The sequence below is a fragment of the Larus michahellis genome, chromosome 5, assembly GCF_964199755.1.
Source record: "Larus michahellis chromosome 5, bLarMic1.1, whole genome shotgun sequence".
Classification (NCBI taxonomy): domain Eukaryota; kingdom Metazoa; phylum Chordata; class Aves; order Charadriiformes; family Laridae; genus Larus; species Larus michahellis.
Window position 1 is genome coordinate 47008155 of NC_133900.1, and position 26287 is coordinate 47034441.

Consider the following 26287-nt stretch of genomic DNA (forward strand, 5'->3'; position numbering starts at 1 on the left):
CCCGAGTCTCCCACCACACTGGAGGTTCAGCCTGCGGCATCAAAATCTCATTCCAAATCTGATGCCTTCTGCTTTCTTTATGTGACCCTCTTTTTTAAACAATAAAAGATAAAAAACTCCCATCTACTTGCTCTCTAAATACACCACACTGTTACGAGCTGCACTGCAAATGCCTGCAGGTGTAGGGGCCAGCAGGGAGGCAGCTACCAAAACCCACACAAAACCCAAAACGCATGGACAGAGCATGTCACAACAGCTCAATCTGCTTCTCCTTCCCCCAGAAGGTACCTCCACAGCGTGGCCCAACAGCCCTGGCCTGGCAGCAGGAAGGAACCCTAAACCAAATTGTACAAACCTGGGGCACCTGACTTGCCATGGTGGCAGTTTGGCAGCCTCCCCCCAGCACTAGATTATTATTTTTTGACATTTAAACGCATTTCAGAGCAAACACTGCAAGCAAATACGAGCAGCAGACCGAGAATTTAGATTAGATATTAGGAAGAATTACTTTACTGAAAGAGTGGTCAGGCACTGGAACAACCTGTCCAAGGAGGTGGTGGAGTCACCATCCCTGGAGGTATTTAAGAAACGTGTAGACATGGCTCTTCAGGGCATGCTCTAGTGCCCAAGATTATTGGTTTGGGGTGGGGTGTTGTGTGTGGGGTTGTGGGTGTGGAGTTTAGTTGGTGGGTGCTTTTTTTTGTGTGTTTTTTTTTTTTTTTATGTGGTTGGACTCGATGATCTCAAAGGTCCCTTCCAACCACTAAGATTCTGTGATTCTGTGAGAAAGGACAGTGCTGTAGATTCACTGCAACCCCAGGGAGAAGACAGTGACCCATGGAGCTGCTGGCTGGGCTTGGACAAGGCAGAGGCTTGATGCTCCTCAATTTTCTCCTCCTCCCATGCTCACCACTTGTGTCTCCACAAAGATTGTTCACCTCTGAAAAAGACACCAAGACCCCGCAACAAGAGGTGTCAAGGGAAAAACATGGTGCTCCAACAGCAGAAGCATCGCAGCCTGCAAAGGAACTAAACGCATAAATGACCTGCAGTTAATGAGGTTCTATATGCACGCAAGAAGCATGAAGTAGCCCTAATTTTTCTCGGTCCTATTTGTGCCTCCTAATGTGCAGTGAGGCTCTCTCCTGGTCCCCTTTGTCCACGGGCTGAGACTTTCCGAATTACTTGACGCAAACCAGAGCTGTGGCCCGACCATGATCGGAGCGCGCGGCTCCAAAACTGTAACGAACAAGCAAAAAAAAAAAAAAAAGGATATATTTCATCCTTCTTTTGTGGCTTTTATTTTCTTTTGTATTCGCTTTGGGAATAACATTCTTTCCATTGGGAAGAGCCTGATTTTCCATTAAATACAAAGCAGCTGCCATTTTGGAAACAAAAAGTTGATTAAATACAGATTTTTTTTTTTTATTTTTTCCCTAACATATGAAGAGCTAGAACCATGCTTCTTTCTGCTGATTTATCAGGGCAAAGCATCTGCCAATTATGGCAGTAGGAAGACTTAAAGAGAACGGATTGAATTGCTTCATCTTTGCTACGTTAGTTTACAATTATAATTTGATGTTATAAATAAAAGGGGAAAGATATTGAGGCTTGCAGCACAGCACGCTGCACTCATCCTCACGGCGCAGCCCTCCAGCACGCTGACACCAAGGGGTTCTCACCCTTCACACACACATGGATGCTCCAGATTCCCCATTTACGTAGATTTCTGCTTGCCGAGATGCCGAAGGAAGGGTCGGCATGTTGCTGTGACGTACGGCGGCCTGTTGGAAATGCAACTAACACATGACTTAAGACCCAGATGTTGAACAGACTGGAAAAAAGGATGAGGTCAAAACAACAAAAAAACCACCACCCATTCCATTTCTACTCCGTGAGCCATCAAAGCCCAATTCGGGACATTATTTTTTCTCCAAGCTGATTACTGAGTGACCAACATGTTTACATTTTTTCCAAAACCTAAATCTTACATTACATTTCCATTTTCAATATTGAGATGTTACAGTTGAAAAACAGAAAGAAGAAAGAGATGGATGATGAAAGCTGTAGAAATTACTGTTATCTTGTTTTTCAATTAACCCATTGGGCTCTCCTTATTTATTGCCATTCATGAAACACAATGAAGAAAGACCACAATGATCACAAAAAACCCATAAGGATCTGTACTTTTAAATACTTTGCTTGCTCTCTCTTGCTATTACATCTAACCTAGGCTGCAAGATCCAGAGAGAATATATCTCTGTGTAAAGGCACCCCACGATGGTCACGAAACGGTATGTCCTTAATTGCAGCCACTTCATCCATGCCAATAGCACTCAACCATGCTCAGACATCTATCAGCTCTGAATGATGGGAATGAGCTCCTAATGTTTCTCTGTGCAACCTCAATTCAAGTGATCTCTGCACAGGGACCCTAAAGGACATTGCCCTTTGAAGGCTGGGCTCCTTTAGGGCAGGTGGGTCTCCTCCCATGGGTATGTTAAGGAAGATAGTTGGGGGCTTTGGAAGCAGACGTGGTGTTCATCAATGTTCCTTTGCACATTCACAATTTAAAAGAAGCCTTACAAGATTTCAGGTTGCCAGTGGACGAAATAAGAAGAAAGCATATAATTGCAAAGTCTTGTTTTGCTTAAATTTGAGCCTAAAGGGGGGAAAAAACAACCCATAACTTCGTTTAGGGTTTTTAGATGGTACACGCGAGGGCTCTGGTGCAGGAGGTGGCAGGCATGTTTGGGTTCCTTCCACAGAGGATGGATTTTCAACTGCCAAATTCCCTGTATCGCACATCTGATTCTTTGTGTATGTACGTGCATGCAAAAGTTAGCATAAAATAGCTTTATAAATCTAAGTTTGTAAAATAAAAATCAAAGCCAAACATGCCAAGGTGACTACACAAAGGGAAGTAAAACCTAGGGAAGCGTGCACACCCTGGTTTAAAGGATTTATGGGACTGGGCATTTTAGCCTCAATTAATTTTCAAAGTGCTGAAAGCAGACAAGAAACCATGTAATTACAAGATAACTTGGCTTACCCAGATTCAAGTTAACTAGCACGCTTGGGTTAATCAGAGGTCAGCCTTCTCCCCAGCCAACAAAGCTAAGGCCACTGTATTTGAATGCTTTACTTCTTGCTTTAAAGCAACCATTAGTTCCTGTTTCAACGCCTTCATTTGGTAAGTATTTGGGATTTCAGAGACACTTGGGAAGCCCAGAAAAGTAATGCACAGCCACCAGACGACAGCAAGGTGGGCAGCATGGGGCCACACAGCCATGCAAGCGGTGCTCCAGTCACCAGTCCATCTTCTCCCCACCAAGGCATCCTCATTTTAATGGCACTGTGCCCAACATTCAGGGCAAGCTGGTCCAAGCAACCCCTTAAGAGACTCAGATCATCTCTGGAGAGCAGAGAAAGCCCCCTGAGGACCATACAGGGAGGATTTGGGGCACTGCTCATGCCCTGTCTGTGTCTGCATCCCAGGCAACTTGCTTTTTTTTTTTTTTTAATGCGTGTCTATATCTACAACACCAAGAAACTTGCAAGATTAGCTGCAACTACTTCCCACCGAACATTTTAAACTCTGTTACAATTACTCCTTTTGTCCTGCTATTTTGTGCAATCAGATTTTTATTTTTAAATCTCTTTTAGACAGGCAGATTAGTGATTTATTTCCACCAATTAATACAAACTACCTAGAGAACAGAAAATTAGAGGGGTTAAAGGAAAATTGGAATCCGTTGCAGTTAAGAACAAAACCAAGAGCAGGCTAGCAAAGTCCCACCATATAAAGGGATTACTCCATTCCTGACCCTTTCCAGGGGACCTCCAGGTATTATTTTTCATTGATTTACCTTAATGAAACTAATGCACCCCTCTCCATAGGAAGCTGACTCCATAGCTGTCTAGGCACTGGATTCAATTAAAGAAATAAATACATCTGGCTTCTAAACAGTTGAAAGCCTTGAAAAGCCAGAGGCAATACCAGTCGCTGCATCTGTCTCTCTTAGGGTACACCCTAAGGACACCACGCAGGATGGGCGATATTCAACACCACTCCTAGAAACCCGTGGCTGCAGGGAGATGCCCAAAGCATCCCTGCCTGAAGCATCCCTGTCTGCTCCCTGGCAGCTTGGGAGCTCCCATGGCCTTCCCAGCAACCGAGCCACGGCTTTGATGGAAGCTGGCCTCAAATTGCTTTAACAAGGCTCTTTCTTTCCAGAAGCTGGCGTTGATTTGAGACCTCGACGTTGACTTAGAAACCCCCAGGTGCCCAGAGCCTGCAAATACTCAAGGCTTAGCTACGCTCAGTTTCCAGGAAAAGGGGTACACGCACCCAACCACGGCGTGAAATATCAATACTACCGTGGCAGCTCAGCATTAAAATGAAGAGCAGGGGTTAAAGGCAGAAAAGCAGAAGCTGGGGTAGAAACTACGCCTCCGTGCCGGCTGCATCTCACACCACACAACCGCATCGAACAGGGCTGCACCGACAGAAAAACGAGGCACGCTTTGCTCACACGTGCCTTGACTCGCAGACATGGGAATAGAGGAAACAAGGTAGCTCAAGAGCACTTTGTTTGCGATCTATCTGGGGAAATGCCACAGCTTTTTCTCCCGCACATGAAACAAGCAGAAATGACAACAATTAGAGGGGTTCACTGAACCAGAAGCCAGGTCCGAAAGGTCTCCTTCACTTTCTTTGTGCTAATTACCCTAATCCAAATATGGAGATAGTAACTGTCAAGAACCCACACTATTTTCTGTATAAAATACTATTCTACCACTCTAGCCGGAGGGAAGGCTTAGCAGTCCAAGCCCTGGGTCGGAGCACTTAGACCAGGAGGAATATCAGCCTGAAATCCCCATGAGGGATTTGTCTGAACAAAATACAAGGAGCGAGGGGGGATTTTACAAAGATCTTTTCTCTTTCAAGCAGAGGTTGAAGATCCCATCATGCTTTCCCTAATAACAGGCATTTCTCCTAATTCCCCGCACACTTAAGGATGGGGGGGGGGGGGGGGATAAAAGGAGCCAGTTAAATGCAACGTGCTCTAAAAGCAGCAATTTTGCAGTGCTACTGCAACAGCATGCTTGTGGGCGACCTGTTTGGAAGGAAACCTTTTCCCCTGATCTCGCTTATTTCTATTGATTTAAACTTCAATTCAATCTTTTCCATTCTTCCCTTCTGAGACTAAGGACCTTTTCTGGTTCAACTCACCCTCTAACATTTGAGGTGCGAGCAGAGCAGACCAAATGCGCATGACACGCAGTCTTGTACTCACCGACATTGTAGAGTGGACATCTACATCCCCCTACAGAGGACAACACAGGGAGTTTAAAGTCAAATGCAGAAGAGAGCAAAGCAACAGCGAGAAAGACAGAGAGGTACGCATCAGTCATTGTCCGTAGGTGCCTACAACCTATCAATGCTCAACCAAGGCACTGGCTGCTTGGCAGTTGGAAGAGTATTAAAAAAAATCGAAATATGGGCTCATTGAACCTGGTCTAGGAAGGATAAGGAGGAAATCCAAGTACTACAAGACCAGTTTTATTGCTATGAAATATGCTCTGCACATCAATATCCACATGCCTCAGCGCTCTCACCTGTAAGATGGAGGCAAGGGATGTCAAACCCTAGCAAGTGACACAGGAATCAGCTCAAGTAAAACTTGCTCAGCCCTTCTGAGGGCAAGGGAATGTTATCTAAGCACAGACAGGACTCGTGCAAATCTAAAGAAGGTGTCTTTAGTGCTCATATGATGTTTTCATGATGGCTATATTCCACTTGCGTCCCTCCCAACGTGGTCAAGGCTGTCATTGGTGCAAAGTTCAAGGCATTTTACTTCCATGCACAGTGCCTTGCCTTTTAAAATATTACAGAGGGATTTGGGTTTTTTAAATAAAAACATAAGTAATCGTTCTCTTTAAAAAGAAAATAAACACTTCCAAAGCTCCCTCTACCAAAGGAAGAGCTGTCGTGGCCGGCATATTTATTTGCAACTGGGAAGAGATGCCGATACGGTGAATAAGGCAAAAACATTGCAGGCAGCGCAGCTGCAGCGTTCGCGCAGCTCCAGCTGAAATCTGTGCCTGCCATCTGGCAAAAATAAGCACAAAGGGGAAAAAAACCAACCCAAAACCCCCTTTGCAGAAAGTTCACGCTGAACTGCTCAAGATGGCAGAGGTTAGAGTTTGTTCGATCGCTGAAAGATTACTTCCCCTTCCCGGGTCAGCATCACCTCTTGACCTGCCCTGATTACCTTCCAAAGGAGGTTATCAAGATACAAGACTAACAGAGGATTAAAGGAAACTTAAAATAAAAACAAAATACCCCCCCTTCCCTCAACTCTGCTCCCCTCCCCCAAGAAAACATCCTTGCTTTGTTAACCTGACAGTTCACTGTAGGTGTTGACACAACCCTCCATCTTTGAGAAGCTTAATGTCAACAAATCAGTGTGTTTGGAGTAGCCCTGTCAATGCGATTTACATTAACTTGTCTAACAAGAAATAAAAACAACAATCAGCCATCAAAGACAAAAGACTTTTTCAGTCATTCTTCTAAAAGTATTATGCTGGAAATGTTAATTTTTGAGGCCATGGCCCTTTACTTGCTGAAAACCAGAAACCACCTTTTTTTTTTCCCCTAAAATACTTCTTTTTTTTTTCCCTAAAGTTTTTTTTTTCTTGGAAAAAAGAAGTATTTTCTTTTAAAGGAGGCCCGAGCATCCCATGTTAATACGCTCAGCAGCAGTAACTGACTCTCCCTGGTTAACGCAGGAAGAGGGCAGCCTCGAAGCCAAATGTTAATTATGCTTTGATTTCCACCAGTGTGTTATTTGCTTTGAGACATTTTGGGCACTTAGCAGAGCATTTTCGAATTGTGGCTCTAAACCACCATGAAAATTTCATGCAGCAGTGGTATGCACCAAAACCCTGTTAACTTCACCATGAACTTTTCCACCCCGCTGGCACATGCTGTATCCACCAGCATGCCCTCCCCAGCTTGGGGCTCAGTGTCCCAAAGTAAAGCTGCAAAAAACAAATCGATTCCAAGGATTCCTAATATCAGATGGTTTCCACCATCTCCCACAGTGTCTACTCTGATGCTCTAAAGGAAAAATTAGGGATTGCAATTCCTATTTGAGCAGTACAGAAAGTGGAAGCTCTTTATACCATTCCGTGAGCCAGGACTAGCTTTGCTCTAGGTTACTTTTCCTGCTTGTGCAGGGCGGCTGGACCAGATGACCTGATTGCCCAGAGCAGTTGTAGATGCCCCATCCCTGGAAAAATTCCAGGTCAGGTTGGACAGGGCTCTGAGCAACCTGATCTAGTTGAAGATGTCCATGCTCATTGCAGGAGGGTTGAACTAGATGACCTTTAAAGGTCCCTTCCAAACTTAACTATTCTATGACTCTATGGTCTCCAAAGGTCCCTTGTAACCTCAATGATTCTGGGATTCCTCTCAATAAATACCGGAAAAATTCAGCCTCATGTATCCAAAAAGGGAAACACAAAACCTAATGCCCAAATCTTGGCTTGGAGTTGCCTTTTAGCTTGCTCAGCATCTTCTCTCTTCTTCACCCCCTGTCTGAAACGTTGACTTGAGTCAACCGGACCCTTCAAGGCCATTTGATCTGCCTTGCGGCAAGCTGGAGCCTTGACCCCAGAAAGGTTTCCTGCAGATGAGCAGCCCTGTCTGAGACAATGGGATTACTCACACTCATCAAGTTGAGGAGCCGCCTGCATTTTTGCAGGCTCAGGACTTTCGGCTCCGGTCTATTACAGGACAGAACTTTTTGTTGGTGTAATTTTAGCACAGTAACTGCCGACATGCCCAGGCTGAGTTTCTTTGATCAGCAGGTGAAGGTTTTTCTTGGTGTAATTACTGTCGTGACAAAAGGCAGGTGAGTAGCTCAGCTCCTGACACTTATTCATCTCCTGAAATTGCCACTCTTCTAAAAATCTGCTGCAAGTTCAAGTACTAGGACAACACTTCTCACTTTTTTAAAATCGTGTAAATTCAACACAAAGTTACCCGATTATCAGCTCTGGAAGAAAGGAGCGTTTCCAAACCAGGAAAGGACATGAGAACAGGAAGGGATGGTGTTGCATGGAGTCAACTTCTAGGAATGAGAAGATGCTCCAAAGATGCCTCATCCAAGGATGGTGCACATTTACTTACTTTTCTTCATGAGCTACTAGCAGTGGGGAAATCCTGTATTTTATAGCTGGACAAGGCTGCAAACTGATTTCAAGCAGGGCAGCAACTCCTCTAGATCGTAATGCTACGGTGCTAATGATTTGGGATGGATAGCAGCAGTACAGAAACAGCGCTACCTTGCCACCAGCAGTCCCGCAATATCCTCTTTTACTTATAATTCACTCTTTTTGGAGATAGCTCCTTTCTCCCTCAAACCCTTCTCACTCTTTCCTTTCACAAATGAAGCTCATCTCATATTTTTGGTGCTTTCACAAATGTCTCCATTTTTTCTGCGTTGCTTTAGACAGATGTGGGCTTCTACATGCCTTATCTCCTACGTTTCGTTTAGCAAAGTGTAAAAGATTTAATGTTTTCCTAAATAAGCCACTGGAAAAGAGGCCCTTGAGCCCTACAAGAACAAACCAGCAGACACCCCAAGGGATGTGAGTGCCTTTTTCCTGTACCTTGATTTTTTATGACTTGCTCTCACCCAGCGTTGCCTGCAAGAGTATGTGGGGACCCGTCAGCAATGTTCAATGACAGCATCTTCATAGTGCTCCTCTAAAGTAAGAAACTCCAATATATATTAAAAAAACCCCAGACCTATGTCTCCTACAAAGCTTTTAACCAGATCTACAGCTTCACAAATCTGATTGCAGCATCTGATTGACTTGCCTCCCCTATCCCTCAGGGCTGTCGGGAGGATCAGTGCTGTGCAATGCTTAGAAGATAAGGTGCTGCGTGTGTGCTGGTTGAACAGCACTGGCACATTAGCCAGCACCTCCACCACAGCAAACTGCAGACAGCCTTCTTCTCAGCTGGGTCCTTTCTAATCCATCTCTGGAAGAGAAAAGGTTGCTTCAATTTGTCTCAGTCCGTTTTAGACCAATCAGCTGCCCTCCCAGTCTCCAAAATAATTTTGATTCACTCAAAAAGGAAACATTAATATTTAAGGAAGATAAATCACTCCAGGTCCATCTCATAAATCATTGTGTGCCTCTCTCCCCATCCTCATCTCTCCTACTAGCCATGCTTCATGCTCTGGTGCAGGGACTAATCTCCCTGTCAAACTCCATTACTTGCTTGCAGAAGTACTCCCAGTATGATTTCCCGGTGATAACCCACCTCTGTGCAGCCACAACTCCTTTTTTAAGGAGAAAACCAGCAGTTGAGGAATCCAGCCATCTCCAATCACCTCCAGACTCCAGAGGGCACCTGCCCCATGCCTGCTTGCATAGCCACCAGCCATGCTGCTCAGGGCTGCCAATGGAGGGGATGTTTTAGCCATAAACTTGGCCTGATTAAGAAAACTGGCAAAAGCCCTTCCAACCTCTCTGCACAGGAGGCAACACTTATTCACAAGTTTGTTCCAGTGATAAGAGCCAAGAAAGAACCTTCTCCTCAACAATACCTCCAGGTACAGAGAACTGGGAAAGCCACTTTCATTTCTCTTTCGGTGGCTTCTCTATCCACAGCACATCAGTCCTCATTTCCATCCTGCCGCCAGATCTTCATGCTATGATAGAGAAGGCCAAAAACACGACTCACACAGAAGACTGCAAAGTTTTGGGGCTGTAACACCTCCTAAAACAGCTCTGGAGTGCTTGAACATCCTTCCAATAGAGCAATCACAGCAGCACACAAAAGCAGAACTGAGTGAAGGAAACTGCTATTGTGTATTATTAGTCTTTTCTTCCTGTTTATATCCAAACTCATGAAAGATGACTAGTGTGTGCTGCTGTACTATAATCCTGGGCACCAATTAATAACAAATAAGTAACAGTTGAGTAAAGAAGAAAGATCTGAAGTTGCTTTTAGGACAAATAGTGTTCAGTGGATTTGCTATTTCAAAATACCTGCTGATTGAAGATACTCTTAAGTATATATTCATACAGGTCAGAAAAAATCTTATTTAAAGAACAAAAAGCTGTTTGAGCAAAAATGAAACTCCCCAATGGTTCTATTTTTCCTATTCAACGGGACACTACTCAGCCAACTGCAAAAAACAACATAAAATACGTTTTTTGATCGCAATAACAGCATAAACATAGGCATATTTTAGACAGCAGAGAAAAGAAAGAAACATATGCTGCCTTCCAACAGAGCAATATTTTGATGTAAGGCATTCAGTGACTTGACAAACATTTGGAAATGTATCTGCAGTTCAAATAATAGACACCCTTATACTGGGATCTCTTAAAAAATCTTGAATGTCCATTAAGCTGAAAGTTAACGTATCTGAATATAGGTGGCTAGTGAATTATGATCCTATTTCTACATGGTGGACTGTGATATTTCGCTCATTCACGTATAATTAGACTTGAAAATACTTGGGGAGACTCTTGCTGAAGCCTAAGTTCTGGTAGCACGTGAAATAGCTTGCTTTAAAAATAGATTTGTTATTTCATAACTCTTGACAGTCCAAGGCCCCATTTCCATCACACTCCATAAAGCTTAAGCAACCAGTAGTTTCGACAGTGCCATTGGATGCCCGTGTGCTCCCCAGACAGAAAAAGAAAGCAATTTGGTGGAGGTGGCTTACCGGTAGGTGGGTGAACACAGCAAACGTGCTGCGTAGAAAGCCAATGAGATCTACAAGGTAGTCGCTGGCCTTGCTGCCCGGCTCCATGGCCATCCAGTCGTAGTCTGCCAGCTGCAAGAACTGGTCTATCTTCTGGTTCAGGTTAGTGTAAATCTCCTCCTCAGCAGCATGGCGGGCATCCTGGGAAACAAGACCATGTTACATGAGATGGAGCCTCCATACCACAAGTCCACACAAGTAACTGGACTTGAGATTGACCCAACCTTTAGCCTTAAAGACAGCACAAGACAAAGTCCTGTAGGCAACTACATGGCTGCTACAGCCTCAGGTTAGCTCAGACTGGTGGGACATGTGCCACAAGGTCAGCGGTAGGCAAGATCAAGCTGGTGTCTGCCTCTGATGCAACCTGGGGACCAGGAGGACAAATCTAGTGCAGGATGGAAGTGAGAGAGATGGGAGAGGAATGTCCCATATGAAAAAAGGTTGAGACCCACCAAACTGTGCACAGGTATGGGGTGCAGGAGGGCCACAGAGGAGCCTCCCTGACGGAATAAGGGTAGGAAAACTCACCCTTAGGCCAAATAGGTAGGTGATGCCAGAAGAGACAATAAATGGACTTGCCTGGGGACACAGGGCCTTAGTCTCCTGCTGAGTTATCCCAAGAGCAAACCTGACCGAACGAATTTCCTACTGTTGCTCCAGTCCTTGGCGCTGTTCCCATCTTCTGCTCTCCAGCCACAGGACACAATTCAGACGCCCCAAAGTTGACCCAATTATGGCCTTAAGATTTCATATAAAGTATCTGGGTGGACACTCCTGGGTTACGATTTAAAGATTTAAAAACTGGGAAGAGTCTAGCAGTTTCTGCCAGCCCTGATTTTTAGGAGATAACACTAAAATGAGTGGAAAGATACAAAAATCTAAGTTCTGAAAATCTATTCTCCTCTTGGGTGAAAGAGGAGAGCTTACATTCATGGCCAGACATGCGTAACATTGTATGGTGCTCAAACAGCAAAACGAAAATTCATTAAAAAAAAAATCAGCCTTTTGTTTAAAAGCTGCTTAATCCTTTAAATAGTAAGTGCAGGAGTCACAGCCTGTAAATTAGGGTTACAAATGCTCCAAAGGACAAACCCAAAAGCTAGTCCGATGGCGTAAGCTTCCCAGGATATGACAAAATTACCTTTCAGCTCAGCTTAGCCCCCTACGTACACACATCCACACACGCGCTTTGAAAGCTGATACTCTCCAACCAAATACCAACAGCAACTGCCCGGAGGTGAATCTACCAGCCTTCTCACCTTGAAGGTTGTGGTCCCGTAGAGTTTGGTAGTGTGGACAGTTTCTGGAAGTACATTAGTGATATTGGTTATGAATTCCTCTAGGAACTTGCAGGATTTCTCCAAATGGGTCGTATTTATAATAATCTGTACAAGCTGCAAAGGCAAAAAAGGGATTGAAAGATAGTGCTCCTGAAGCTAGGGATGTGCCAGGGTAATGGATGCCAATTTATAAGAACTTCTGGCGTGAGAAGCTGACACTGTACAAACACACTAAGCTTTCCTACATGCTCAAAGGTTCTCCTCCTTTAACAACATCAGAAACTTAAATAAAAGATCATTTGGGGGGAAAAGCATTTCCCATGACAGACACTAATACCACAAAAGATTATTATTTTTTAATGACTTTCCTACATTCAGCTGTCAGTCAGGGTTCATTTCAGTGTAGTTCAAATACAACAGGCTTACAAAAAAATGCCATGTCAAATCACAAGTATTCTGTCTGCTAATGAACCCTAAATAACCCATGTCTTGAGTGACACCGAACACCATCACACTAAAGCATTTAACAAAGAAACCACAAGTTTTTACTTTTCTGAGGGTGGTGTAGGTGAACAGCAGATCTCACCCTGGTATCTTCTTGGTTATCGTACCCACCATTATCTGCAATTTTCTTAATGCTGTCTTCTCAGTTGCCTTCACACGGCACTATTTTGGGACATTAAAGGAAACTACAGAGTAAAAGCCTCTGCTGAAGTCAACCAACACAAACATTTACAAACCAGAGGAAACCAATCCGGGCTTCTACTTTAGGATCACTGACTTGGAAGCATCATTAATTCCTTAAGCAGATACCTTTTTCCTAGCCAATTGCCATGAATATTTCCAAGGTGCAACATAAGCTATAACAAAACCTTTACAAATAACATCTAGCTCAGATATCATGCCATAACAGTTCTCTGACAGATACAGAAGGCATTATAATGCTCCAGACTGATATAATTTAATTGCTGGAATATGGTGTGGCAGTCCGCAGCTACCTCCTCTGAAGAAATTATTTTGAAACAGTTACAAATCTTCAGAATGAGATGGATTAATCACTGATTAGAGTGTTGCAGGCACAGAAATACTGAAGTAATGGTACAAATATTACAGCAAAGATTAAATATTATATAATAATTATTATACATTATATAATATAGATTATTGTTACTGCCAGATGACATGAGAAGGGGCAATGGTCACAGCTTGAGAGGTTCATCTTGGATATTAGGAAGGAAAAGAGTCATTAGGAAGGTAGTGCAGAACTGGAACAGGGTACCCGGAGAAGCTGTGGGACCTGTGTTTTGGAGATACTAAAACTCAGGTAGAGAAAGCAATGGTTGACTTGATCCGAGTGAATTACAATCCCACTTCCACTGAGAGGCTGGGCTAGATACCTCCAAAGTTCCCTTCTAGCCAATGTGTCTGTGATTTCAGTCAGGTGTTTGTTTTTAAGAAATGAAATTACAGTCTATTTGAGCACCTCTTGTTTTGTACCTGGTCCCTGAAATGTCTTACACAGGTAACTAGGGGAGCTTCTTGTTTCTGAATTCATTGGTTTAATTCTGTTGTTGATTTTTGCCTTCACACAAGCACTGATTTGTTTGCCTTTCTCTGCGTCAGACAGCCCTGACATCACAATCATGATATATTTTCCTATAGTTTCAAGTTAACTAAATATTAGGTATTTCCAACTGTGCAAAATTCCTCCTAAATCTGTTCTCTGATCATCACAACTTACTGGTCCAGATCAGCTATCACACTTGAAGGCCCCGATTGCTTTGTTTCTCTTCCACTACCTGCTATAAGCTTTCCTGCTCCCTCTCTTTCTCCTTCAAGTTCTGATATTCTCTTAAATTTGGAGGGGTGAGACCTTCTCGTTGGGGTATTCAAATGAAAAAAACAGTAGCATCTTTTCCCTCTCTTTTGTTGAGGGATGTCAGGATCATTCAAAACACCAGGATTATTTGGAGCAGACTTTGACATCCACTGTTCAGAGGTAGCCCCAAAAAACAGCAAAGAAAAATAAATTAAAGAGGATAACAGACTGGGAAGGTTGGTACACAGCCTTGTGTTACCTTGTTCACTGCTTGGAAAATGACATTGGAGAGCCCAGAAATTGAAGGTGTTGCTTTGTGCAAAAATTAAATCTTGGAAGCGATAGTTATGAAAGGTAATTTAATATCTTCCGCAGTCACTTTTGACACCAGGACTATGTTGTAGACGATATGGTACTCTTCAATGTGCCCTTTAATTCCTGTGCTTCACACAGTCACATTAATGTCTTTTCTTAAGAGGAAAGGATTTGAGAAATTCAGACGAAAAATGCTGCACGCTTCCATTTGGTCAAACAGGTTAATGGTTGCACAAAGAAAAGAGGCAGGAATGGACAAAGATCCTCAAAGTAGTTTTTCTTCAACCAAATTTGAAAAAAATGATGGTACAGATAACCCAAGGAGGGCACTAGTTGTACCTTGGTAAGTGATAAGGAACAAGAAGTTGAAAATATGAGAAGAGATTCAGAAATGAACACCAGTCTCCAGACATACTACACCTTTATTTTAAACTTGAGCTGTGCTATGTAGGCTTTCCTTGCAAAAATCCTCTTCAGCTCCAAAGCACGTGAAGAAGCCACTCTCAGCCCAAAGAAAGGCATCACCTTCGCTCAACAGGGAAGATGCTCAGGAACATCTACACCATTTAAACTGGGCAAAAGCAGCTGAGGGGACTGTCACATTCAGTTTGCCCTTCCTATACTCAATCACACTGTGGGAACATTTGCAAGAGCAGCAGAAGTGATCATCTGGGGGATGGATACTGCAAGGATAGTGTTGCATTCCTCTTTGTGGAGGGAGCCTTGGGAGGAGCAGGAGGGAAGAGGAATTTGCCCCCAGGGAGCAGAGAGATTCCAGACCTCTAGATGAAGGGCTGAGGAAGCATCATGTGTAAATACATACTGCTGTTAAGTGTGGTAAACTCGCCAAAACTCACCTCCATATGGTATTTACAGTGTCCAGAGAACATGACACATTTCTATAGTACAGTCAATTAAACAACTGCAATTGTCTAATACCTACTTATTTAATAACAGTACATAGAGGTCCCACTAAGGTATCCAAACTGCCCTGGGTACCACACACATTCCCAAACAGCCATGATTTACGTGCATTAAACTTTTCAGAAATCTGACTTCCTGCACAAAAAAAATATCGATCGCAAAAAGAAAATACCAATATAGAGTTTGTACTGCAGCAATGTGCTGAAACCGCCTCAAACATCACCTACAGATGGGGACCACTCCCCCACCATCTCCTAGCATCCACTTGCCTCTTCCCCAGCGCTCCTTGAAGTCTTCTAACCCGCCACTTTAATTCAGATATATAAGTCTCTGCAAATTCAGAAGAGGAGCAATTCTAACAGCAACAGCAAAAAAGCTTCCTCTTTCCTGCAGTATTGTGTTTCTTTATTTGTACAGCAACACTGTGTAGTTCCATTATTGTTTTCCAACCAAATATTTTGTAATAATGGTCCAAACCAGCATCTCTAAAGGTGCTGTAAGGAGTTCCAAGGGACCAAACCCCCTTCTGTCACCCTGCCCTAGAAATGGGTCTCCTCAAAGCCATGCCCTACCTCCGTCAGCCCGACGTTTTTCCTCTTGATGACATTCTGTAAACAGTTGCTCAGTGTTCGGGTCAGCAGCAGATTTGTAGATTTTCTAATCATATCATCAACTTCCGTGGAGCTGAAAAGTAGAATTCCAAGAGAGATTTGCAAAATGCTCTATGAAAAGAAAATCACCTGGAGCTCCCATCACCCACTCTCCTTCCACATCCTCTGCTGGCTTATGCCTAATCATCCATGGACCACTTACAGGCACTGACATACTAAGAAATTCCAAAATACCAACACTTTAGGCCTTTTTGTGCATGTGACTATAAGGAATGGGGATTATACAGGCAAATCCTACATCCTACATCCCTGAGGCCTCTCCTCTTAGAGCATGGGTCCAGCATGGGTAAGAGCTGCCCACAGCATCAGCACTAACCCACGCAGCCAAGCCACTGCCCTCCACACAATGCTGGAGTTTTGCACGTTCAGCAAGGGGAAAGGGATCAAGGACCTGCAATGGGGAAAAAACCAAATCAAACTCCCAAATACCCCCCACGCACCACCTTCTCATGGCTTTTTCTTTAACTAAATCAAACTGGAAGATCTTGTAACATGTTCATGCCCTTTGCTAGATGGTTGCAACTGCAGCATTGCTGAAGTTTGGGGGGTTGGTTTTCTGCTTGTGTTCCTGCCCCTCCAAAATGCATGCCAGCCAAGCGCAACCTCTCCTTTCTCAAGGAGGTTTTGGAAACCCACCCCAGCACAGGCTCCTTTGATCTGTCATTGGCCCTGCATTAGCCCTGACACCATGGGGCTTTATCTCTGGCAGCGCAGTGACAGGCAGCTAAGGGCAAGGAAAGGAAGGCTAAGAAGTGCTACAAACTTTAAGGCTCCCACTAAATCAAGTCCGTGACCTTTTGCTCCTTCTCCTGTTGCACCTGACAAATGGGCCAGATTACAAAGCAGGGATGGACACAAGAAGCAAAAGCAAACCTTGCAGTTACCCCACCGCCAGCGCGTGATATGGGGAATGTTGGTGAGCTGCTATCAGGGTGCCTGCTGGTGCAGGGACATGGCGCTGCCAGACCCAGTCCATCTCACACCTCCCCAGTTCTGTGCCTATTTAACATAAGGCAGATGCACGGAGCTGAGCCCTGATCCATCAGCGCCTGATGCTTGGGAAAGCAAGACTAAGCCTTCTCCAACAGCAACCCTGTGGTCACAGTAGCATCTCCTGTACCTGCTCCTCCTCCCTGAGCACGACGCATCCTTCAGTCAACTACATTTTTCAAGTTATTCAGGACCTTCCTTGTGCTGCTGCATGAGAATTGCACTGAAAGTCCCCAAATTCCTCGGATAAGTGGCAAACATTGCTCCCTGCTCGCACCTCTGAGCTAAGTCACGTTCACGTTTCCATGAGACCAAGAAAGCCGTGTCCTGCTGCAGCTTTCCCAAGGAAAAGCCCAGCTGCACAACTCCCTGCACACCCAGCGGCTGCTCACCATGCTGCACTCCCCAACAGGTTTCTCTAATATTTCCTTTGCCCTGATGTTTAGAAATCTGCTTTTCCGAGCTACACGCCTGCCAAGGGTTGACCACTGTCTCCTTCCCAGTTGGATGCAAGCGGAGCAGGGCCAGCAGCTCGGCAGGACCCAGCTCCTGATAATTTAAATTCAATGTCACCAGCCAAAGTCTTAGTGTGGGTCTCTTCTAGATCATCATCACTGATCTCTGTGAGTTTATTTTCCTCCTGCTTAGTGGGGAAACATATCCTGTGCCAGCGACGATCAGGGCTAGCCCACTCCACATCCCAGATGGACTCCTTGGCTCCTTCTCGCAGGGTTTTGATGAAAGGTACAAAGTGATGCATTTGGGTTTTTAAAAGTGTGGAACAGAAATCAAAAAGGCAGGGGGAAGAGAAGAAACCAGCTAATGAATTTTCCTGGTCTTTATACTATGGGTAGAGCTCTCAAACAAGGTTTTACTTGAAGATAAACAAAAAAATCCCCAAAACCCACCACACTTGCATACACACAATCCCCAGGCTCTCCATCATCCCCCAGGAAGAACCAGATTGTCCCCAGTTCCCTCCACCAGACAATAGCATGGTTAAATATAGCAAATACAACAAAATATAACCCTGTGACGATCTACAGATGGTAAAAAGGAGATTTAAAGTGAAGGGGTGGTACAAAAAAACCTCATGACACCAGGGGCAGCTGCCTGCTGCTGCTGGAGCGGTGTGGGAACAAGGGAAGGGGACTGGGAAGCAAAAAGGTCTGGACCCACACTCAGAGTGGGTAAAGAAAAAATTCCGTAGGGAGCAAACAATACACAAAGCTATATCTTTGTACAAGCACTGTGGCCCTTTTGGGATTTTCCCTGGGAAATCCTGAAATGCGATACACAGGGAGTAACATAGCCCATTCCTAAGGTTCGTGGAGGTGAGAACGGCCAAGGTTGGAAGAGGAGCTGGTGGCCAGAGCTTCCAGTATCTTCTGTAACCAAGAATGCACAGATGAAAACATGGGGGTTTGGACATGATGTCAGCTTTTCTCACTAAACCAACACAGCAACCAACTAGGTCGTGCTCAAAAAGCTTTCTTTTTTAAATTCAAATGTCAACCTGTCTTCAGGGCATCAAACTTAAACAAGCCAGTTACTGTCTGGCTGCGTGTACGCCCTGAGACAGTCATGCTCTTGGCAGGAGTACGATGCTGCTGGCCTATGCCTGACGCCACAGCCAGGGCTGACGGCACGAGGTTGCCATATCACCAAACGCTTTGCAAACTGAGAGTTTGCTTTAATTGCTCACTTCAGCTGCAGGAACATCTCAACCATGATAGCCTCCAGGGCATAAACAAGTAGTGCTTAATAAGACTGCTTAGCACTTCCGTGCTGCTTTTACTTCTTCAAAGCACTTCTACCTGAGCTTTCTCTGCATACAAGCACCATTTCCAAAGGTTTCCTGTTCTCATTTTGTTTCTTGGCTGCATAAGCTAGAAAATCAGGTTGTAACTTCAGTTACATGGTGGGTCAAGCAGCCTGGTAACCCCTGCAGTTGCATTCCACCAGAACAGAAGGATTTGCAACATTTGCCATGAGGTCCACACACTGAGTAAAGAAAAAAAAATCCCTTGGGGGAAAAAAAAAAAAAAAAAAAAAAAAAGAGCAGGATTTGACCAGGTGCTGGACTGCAATCCCCCAAATCTTCCTTGGTTCAACAGAAAAGGTCAGTGAGGGTGACAACAAGAGCAACGGGAGTTCGCAGTTGCCTTGCCCAGCAGCCTCCCAGCTGAAACGACGAACCAAGCTCACACCAACAGTCGAGACCCAGCGCCCAGACCAGCGGGGCCAGTTAGCAGAGAGTAACGGTACCAGTCAGCTGTATGACGCCGACTCTTGACTGTGAAGTAGAGGCAGGGTCTTGGCTCAACAGAAAGCTCAGCTCTCAGTTCTCATATATGCAAGAAGAAAACAAAACCCCCAAACGAGCAATATTTTTCATATCGGCTGCTCTCTACTTATGTCTGACATCAATTTGATCTACCAACTTCATTACCAGGCTTGGTCTACAACCACAGACCACTAGTAACACCAAAGCAACAATATGAACTATCAAAGAAACCACATTGATCTCCTCTCTCCTAAAGTGGGCTCCCAAAGGTCCAGCCTGATTTAGTTATTCAAGCCTCTGATTTTTTTATTTTATTTTTAAAAACTTTATGTACTGAAATTATTTTCAGCACTTTCAAAAATTGTATCCCAAGTGCTTTCAAGATTGGTGCTTTGTTTGAAAAAAAACCAAAACTAAACAATTGAAGTCCTGGTAGATTAGAGCTGACATCTTGTCCTTCCACCTACTGTTTTCCAAAGATATTCCCTATCTTTCAAATGAGAAATTCCATTGGAGCCAGTAGAAGCCTTCCAGCAAGTGGATACTTTTAAAGAAATCTCTTTGATGAGCTCAAATACACACTTTTTAACAAAGGCAGAACTGCTGAAAATATAAAGAAGGTTTTCTTTCTCCTAATCAAATTAATAAAGCCAAACAAAAAAACTTGCAATGCCTAAAAACGCATAGTAAGCTCCAAATTTTCTTCAAATGCTTGAAAAGCAAAATAACTTCACAAGCATATCAACATAAAGGAAAACACTCCCATCCAACAAATACAAGGAGCTACTTCAAAAAAAAATAGAAAAAAAAATACAAAATAAATTTTCTGCCATAGGCTCTGCTCTTCAGGAAAAGACCGCAGAATATTTAAGCGAACTGTCTGGGTTAATGACAGCTGATGTCCCGTATCCCATAGCAGTAGTCATGACCTTCAGGCCTCCCATGACTGACGGGCTGACCCCAATCACTCCAGGGTGCAAGGTAAATGACAACCAAAGAAGAAAAAGAAAGAGAAGAGAAAGAAAACTTGCTGCCGGCTTTGTAGCCAAGCTTCCTAATAAAACCTAATTCAAGCTGTCAGGGTGAAATGAAGAAAGTGTCACAGGGGTTTTCAGAGAAATATTCCAAATGTTTGGCTAGAAAAGCCAAGAGCTGGGCTCCCTTCCCCCATCCCAACACCACTCCTCAAAAAGAGCTGGAAAATCCAATGTCAAAAGGAATTTTAATAATGTCTCCGGGGGGACCCCTGAGAAGGGACCCAAGGGGACGCTTTTCTTCCCTTCCCTGACAAACCCAATCATCTCCATAATGGTAAAGAGCACAAAACTCACAAGGGAAGTGCCAACGGAGGGGTTCGGTGAAACCAGCATCCGTGTGAAATCAGACCATTCTGCCGACTTTAGAAACCGAGATCTTTAATGGTGACCCACAGGTTAAGAGCCCTGGGAGCCACCAAAGAGAACAACCTGCCACCAGTGAAAGGTTGAGATTAAATGCAGGGTGAGAAATGTCCTGTGCTTCCACATCAGCCAACAAGCTGCCGTGTCCTCTAGCAGATGATGGAGAGAAAGTGGATCTTCAAAGTACTATCCCTCTCACAAAGAAAGAGAAATTAATATCCTGAAGAGCCTTGTGCAGGCACTGAAACATCTGGTGAGTCCCCAGAACACTGCTTTAGCTTCACATCAGCACTGCGGTAAAGTCCAGTGCCAGGCCATGGCCAGGACATGAAGTTGCCAAGGGAGGTGAAGCCTCACACACAGTCCAATCTCTCACTAGTACAGTGCCACACACAGCCAGAGGAGAAAAAGGATCCCTCCTTCAAGTAAAAATCTCGTTATTTATTTATATACCTCTACCAAGTTGAAGACATTATAGGGTACAAAAAGAAAGCACGAACTTGCAGTTTCTGGCTAATATAGCCATCTTCCAATCTCATACCCACAGGCAAAACCAGCATTAAGGTACCTTGGGATGGAAAATGGAGGGAAAACACATGGAATATTTTGCAGGCTTTAAAAAAAAAAAATCAGATTATTTGTATACAAACTCCCATTGGAAACAAGAAAAATAAACCCTAAACCAGCAGCCGAAACTCATTACCACACAGGGCAAATCAAAACTTCAGAGTTTTCTTGCCAACAGTGTGGGGAGACAGTGTGCCAGTTGTAGATGGTACACGAGGCACTAACCCAATGACAAGTGGACATCGCTATCTTCCTCAAGACAACTATACTCATCTATTTAGTACAACTGACTCGGAAACATCTCAGAGGGAACAGCCTCCTCACTTTTTATACAGCTAGCATGGTCCTGGGCTACCTTTCTCTCTATGAGGCAGTTACTTTTGAAGACTTGGACAGCCCTTTGTAAATTAAGGATGCCACCGCTCTAAGGAGACCACCGGTCGCCTTCACCCTGGACAGGGTATATCCAAGCAGTTTTGCAGCATGAAGGGTTGAGGAAAAGAATTCATATTTTAAAACTTGTCGAGACCTTTCACTGCAGACAAAACCTCCGTACTACAACCATTAGCACACTCATCCCCTACCTCAGATGAAGGTCTTCCGAAAACTTCAGACAGGCGTAGATGAATTCCTTAATCTGATTGTAAACTTTAGGCACAAACTCAGAAAAGGGGAACTTCTTTGGAAACTGTTGCTGTAAAACACAGGAGAGAATTCAAGTCGAAGAGCAGATATTTAACAGGAGTGACGACTGCTTTCCAGCAACATGTTCCAAGCAGTCAAATTAATGCTAGTATTTAGCTAAGTCCAGCAATGAAACAACAAGCCAGCATTTATTGTATATTATATAAACATTTCAGCCAAGTGAAAGACCAGATAATCACTTACAAATGGCACATGGGTGCATAAGGGATTTGGAGTCTGAAACGAGCTGGAAGGAAACTTGCAGCTAGGAGGGAGCAGGCAGCACAAGAGACCCTCATTCCCTCTCCCAACTCCCTAAGTCATATGAAAAAAATGCGTTGGAGAACCCCTTGACTTTTATCTCCCACCATGCACAAAGTGTTTTGCTTGGTCACTTCCCACAGTTGCTGCCCAAGGTGAGCACTTGCTTACAACACCAAAAGCCAAGAGGAAACAGGTGTCCTGTACCAAATTTTTCCAAACAGCTTTTACCCATAGCACACACATGGCTGGGAGGTGCCGAGTGTAATAGTAAGAAGCTGGACCCCATGATACAGTTTTGGGGAAAGGACACAAACTCTCTGAAATCTAAACACTTGACTTGGATAGAAAACCCTCCCAGTCCTAATTAAGTTCACCAGGCTTGGAGCTCACTGACTGACAGATGTGGAGCAGAAGGCCAAGCAGGCTTTTAAGGGACACTGGCTAGGTCAAATTTGGCTACACTTAGGTTTTGCAAGCACACACTTCCACAAAAGCCAAGATACATGACTTTGTTGGGCTTGTTTTTTTAAGAGATGAGATTAAAACAAATAAAAGGTCACTAACACACTTCATAAAATGGGAATAAAATACCAATGGAAGCAGATATTTCTCGTTTCTTGTCTACTGCAAGCACTGTTCAGCTGCAACAGTACACTGTGATCTGAAAATAAAATCGACGACTCTCCTCAACCGCACCAGAAAGGCATCACATGGAAAGTATATTTGTTCTTTTCCCTCGTTTTGTTTTTGTTGTTGTTGTTTATTTGGTTTGGTTTTTGGGGAGTTTTTTTGACACTTTCATTTGCAGTTCTTCATGCCACTAACAAGAGTACGGGCTTTCCCTGCAAGAGCAGATAAGCTGTGCCACTTCCCCCATTTCAAGATTACCTTTTCAAGTTCTGCATCCTGGAATGGAAACTGTCCAACTATTTTCTTATAAACTTCTTCATTTGCCACTGGGATGGGACTGTAGTTATCCAAATCAAGTATATTTCTAAGAAAATAAAAAAAAAGTTAGAAAGATAGTTCTGTGATGACAGACCAACCACAACTTTGCAGATATACTGCTCCGTTGGGAAGCTCTTAAGAAGTCGGTGCCAGTCTAAGAGGTGATTCCATAGGCCTAAACTTCTCCCCATGTTTGTGAGTGTTGAAATCATCTTTGCTGCAGCCAGACTCAATGATCTCTCCCAGCTTCCTGCCTTCAGCCTGCATAAAACCACAACCAGAGCTTACTGGTGATTTTAGTCCAGACTGGAGCTTCAGCAGCAGCCCCTGGTGAAGTCCAGGTGAGCTTCAGTCCTGCCTGACTTGAAGAAGACGGATGCTGAGCTACCAGGGCATTGACAATCCTCCAGTACCTCTTCCCAATGCCCCATGTTCTGAGACACCTCAGTCCTGGGATATCCTGGAGGACCCTCACAGGATGAGCTGGTGGCTCCAGAGTACAGCATGGGACCCTGGATAATATATCATGCCCTACCTGTGGGCAACTGCTCAGCTCATGGACGTGCCTACAGCAGCAGCATAGGGATATGCCACTGATGTCCTAAGACACATGTGTCTCAGTGTTGGACTAATGGCACAGTAACGCTACTGCAACACCAGGTTTTTGCATCCTTCCATCTATCGACTGTCAGTGTGAGCTTCATAATGAAACCGTAACTTTATCTCTCTGCGACATAAAACCTCTGGTCTATACTGATTTATTGCACGGATCTCACCACACGCAGGATCCTCAAACTGTGCTTAAATTGGCTTTCCCTGGTCGAAGCTGAAGCTTACTGTTGCCCAAAATTTAAACACAACCTTGCAACTAATATCTCAAAAGATTTTATTTATGGGCCAAAGCTACTTTGTAAGGTACATCTCATGAGTTTGCTTAAAGATCTTACCTGAAAACTCCTGACCATTTCTTCAGCAGGGTTTCACTATACTGGTCTTGGATCTCCAACAGCATGTCAAAGAGTTGGTTCACCGGGAAGCCATAGCCCTGTAGGGAGGTGGGGGAAGAGAGCAACTTCATAGAAGAAAGGGTCACCACAGGCAGTTGAAGATTATTTTCTCATTTAATAGGGACCATGTGGGCAAATTCTCCCATACTGCCACCACAGAGATGAACAGTGCTGGTGGAGATATTTAGGTGGTGATTTACTGAGGTGGTAGGACCAAGGGCTATTAAAGGCTGGGCTGGGTGTGGGCAGGAGGGACAAGGGCTTGGCAAGGTGGCCAAGGCTTTGGCCTTGCTCATGGGCTGGCCATCCCACATGCAGAGCGAACCAGGCTGTCCATCAGGTGCCATAATTCATGCACCACAATGCCAAAAAAGAAGCTGGGCCACCACAGAAAGCTGACATCAGCCATTTAACTACACTGACAGACACCACCTGTGAGCAGCATGACTGTTCAGCGAGATAAAGAGCGGTTGCCAATAGCCCCATACCTGGAGTGTATCTGCAAAGAGGACAATGAGGTTCTTCAAGTCTAACACCAGGCTCGGGTCTGAGCAGTAGGACTGCAAAGAAGGAGAGAAATTAAAACATGATTTTAACTGCCACACACGGGAAAAATATTGCCTTCAGCCCTCCTGTGTCATCATAGAGTGATACATAGGCACGCTGTACAGTCTTACAATCAGCAGCTTTCATCCTACAGCCCATGCCCTAACGCTGTACAGGGCAAGGGAAGGCACACTGATAAGGGTATCTCTCCTCATAACACACTGCTCTTGAGGCTCTCCATGATGAATAAGGATTTCGGTTGCTCTAGAGATACCTGAAGTGTCTCTAAGATTACCCAGCAGCTGCTGGGGAAGCGAGAGGAGATGAAGCAAATCAGCACGCTGTCATACCAAGACGACAGCAGCGCCTCTCATTTAATATTTAGTGTGTTGTGTCTGACGGTAATGAAGCATCGCAGCGAGGCATCCCTGAGCCCCATACGAAGTCTGCATTGCTAAGTGGTTCAGGCTGAGAAAAAACATGCTGCATGCCTATATTTCAGCAACACCAGTGGTCAGAGCTACAATATATGTATTTATTGCAAGTCAGGTCACTGCTCAAAACCCTAAAGACACAACTCAGTGTAGTGACAGCGCTGTTTGTCCCCTTAGAGCCACCCCACGTTACCCACAGGCTTCACGTGCTCTCTGGACGTAGCAGACAACAGCCGTATGCTGAAATATGTAAAATTTCAGACAGAGTCTTACCAAATATAGAATCAGTGATCATAAGCTGGAAAGAGAAACAGATTTAAAGCTCACTGGAAACTCAAGGAGGAATGACTCCATTAATCAATGTGAAAGACTGGAAGAGACACATTTTCCATTTCACTGTCCAGAAAAGAAAGTCAGAAAGAAAGATAATGCCCTAAAGCTATCAGAAGTGATAAAAGATGTTCCTGTCTGCAGCAAGGAAGAAAATCCAGGGATAGGTTTGGCTGAACAGGAAGAACTGAAACTGCCTCACCAACATGACAGCCCTCCATCAAGTCTCAACAGCAATATGGGATGGACGGCACTGGTCTACATGGGATCTGTAGGATGACCAGTACATAGAGATGACTGATGACCACAGTAGTAGTGCTGAGAAGTCATGTAACATTTCATCATTACTGAAAAAAAAAGCTCACTTGGCAGCCACTTGATGCATTAAGTTTGGCATCACTTAAAACAACTTGTCAGGACAACAAAGTTGGTAAAACTGAAAAACACCATGTTTGTACCTGGCTTACTTTCACGGCTTTCACCTAACAGAAACCCCCACTTAAAAAGAAAATAAACACAGCTTTACAACCTAGCGGGGTACGCATCTCTGTGTTTATCCCCTTTCATAACACAGAAGCTTAAGTGGAAGGAGGCAGCTTTCCAGTCAACACAACTGCCGTGCTGGACGGAGCCAGAGTGCCCCAGGAAGCCGTTGTGGTCCCTCATCCCAACGAGCTCCAGGTCCATCAAATGGATTATCCCCACCTGCACAGGTAAAGCCAAGCAACTCTTCAGCAACACTGCCCCTGGGCAACCACGCTAAGCTAGGGCACGTAAATGCATGAACTCAGTGTGGTTTGGAGCGAGCAGCATACTGCGTCTCCATGCAGAAATTTTAGGTTCTTCTCAGCAAAGAGCAACGACATCATTATCACTTGGGTACGACCACACGCATGTTACATCACATTAGATGCAGGCTTGCATCAACATGGCCCTGCAGCATCCCCGTGCTTTCAGATGGCACTGCCTTCCCGGAGCTGCAGTGGGATTTCAGTGATTAAATACTTTGTTTTTCCTGG

At 44.3% G+C, this 26287-nt stretch overlaps 1 protein-coding gene across 8 annotated transcripts in view; it reads right to left on the bottom strand.

The window, feature by feature from the left end:
- The window catches only part of EXOC6B (exocyst complex component 6B), a 313712-nt gene that overhangs the window by 95480 nt on the left and 191945 nt on the right, over nt 1–26287 (bottom strand). For 5 of the 8 annotated variants that reach the window (XM_074587160.1, XM_074587157.1, XM_074587165.1 and 2 more), the window contains 8 exons: nt 24447–24518; nt 23899–23996; nt 22892–22997; nt 21640–21749; nt 15713–15824; nt 12062–12196; nt 10761–10940; nt 5301–5330 (listed from right to left, as the gene is read on the bottom strand). In XM_074587160.1, the coding sequence (XP_074443261.1) occupies nt 5301–5330; nt 10761–10940; nt 12062–12196; nt 15713–15824; nt 21640–21749; nt 22892–22997; nt 23899–23996; nt 24447–24518 (843 nt within the window). The remainder of the gene's footprint in view (nt 1–5300; nt 5331–10760; nt 10941–12061; nt 12197–15712; nt 15825–21639; nt 21750–22891; nt 22998–23898; nt 23997–24446; nt 24519–26287) is intronic. The other 3 variants (XM_074587158.1, XM_074587163.1, XM_074587164.1) reach the window with 1 other exon arrangement.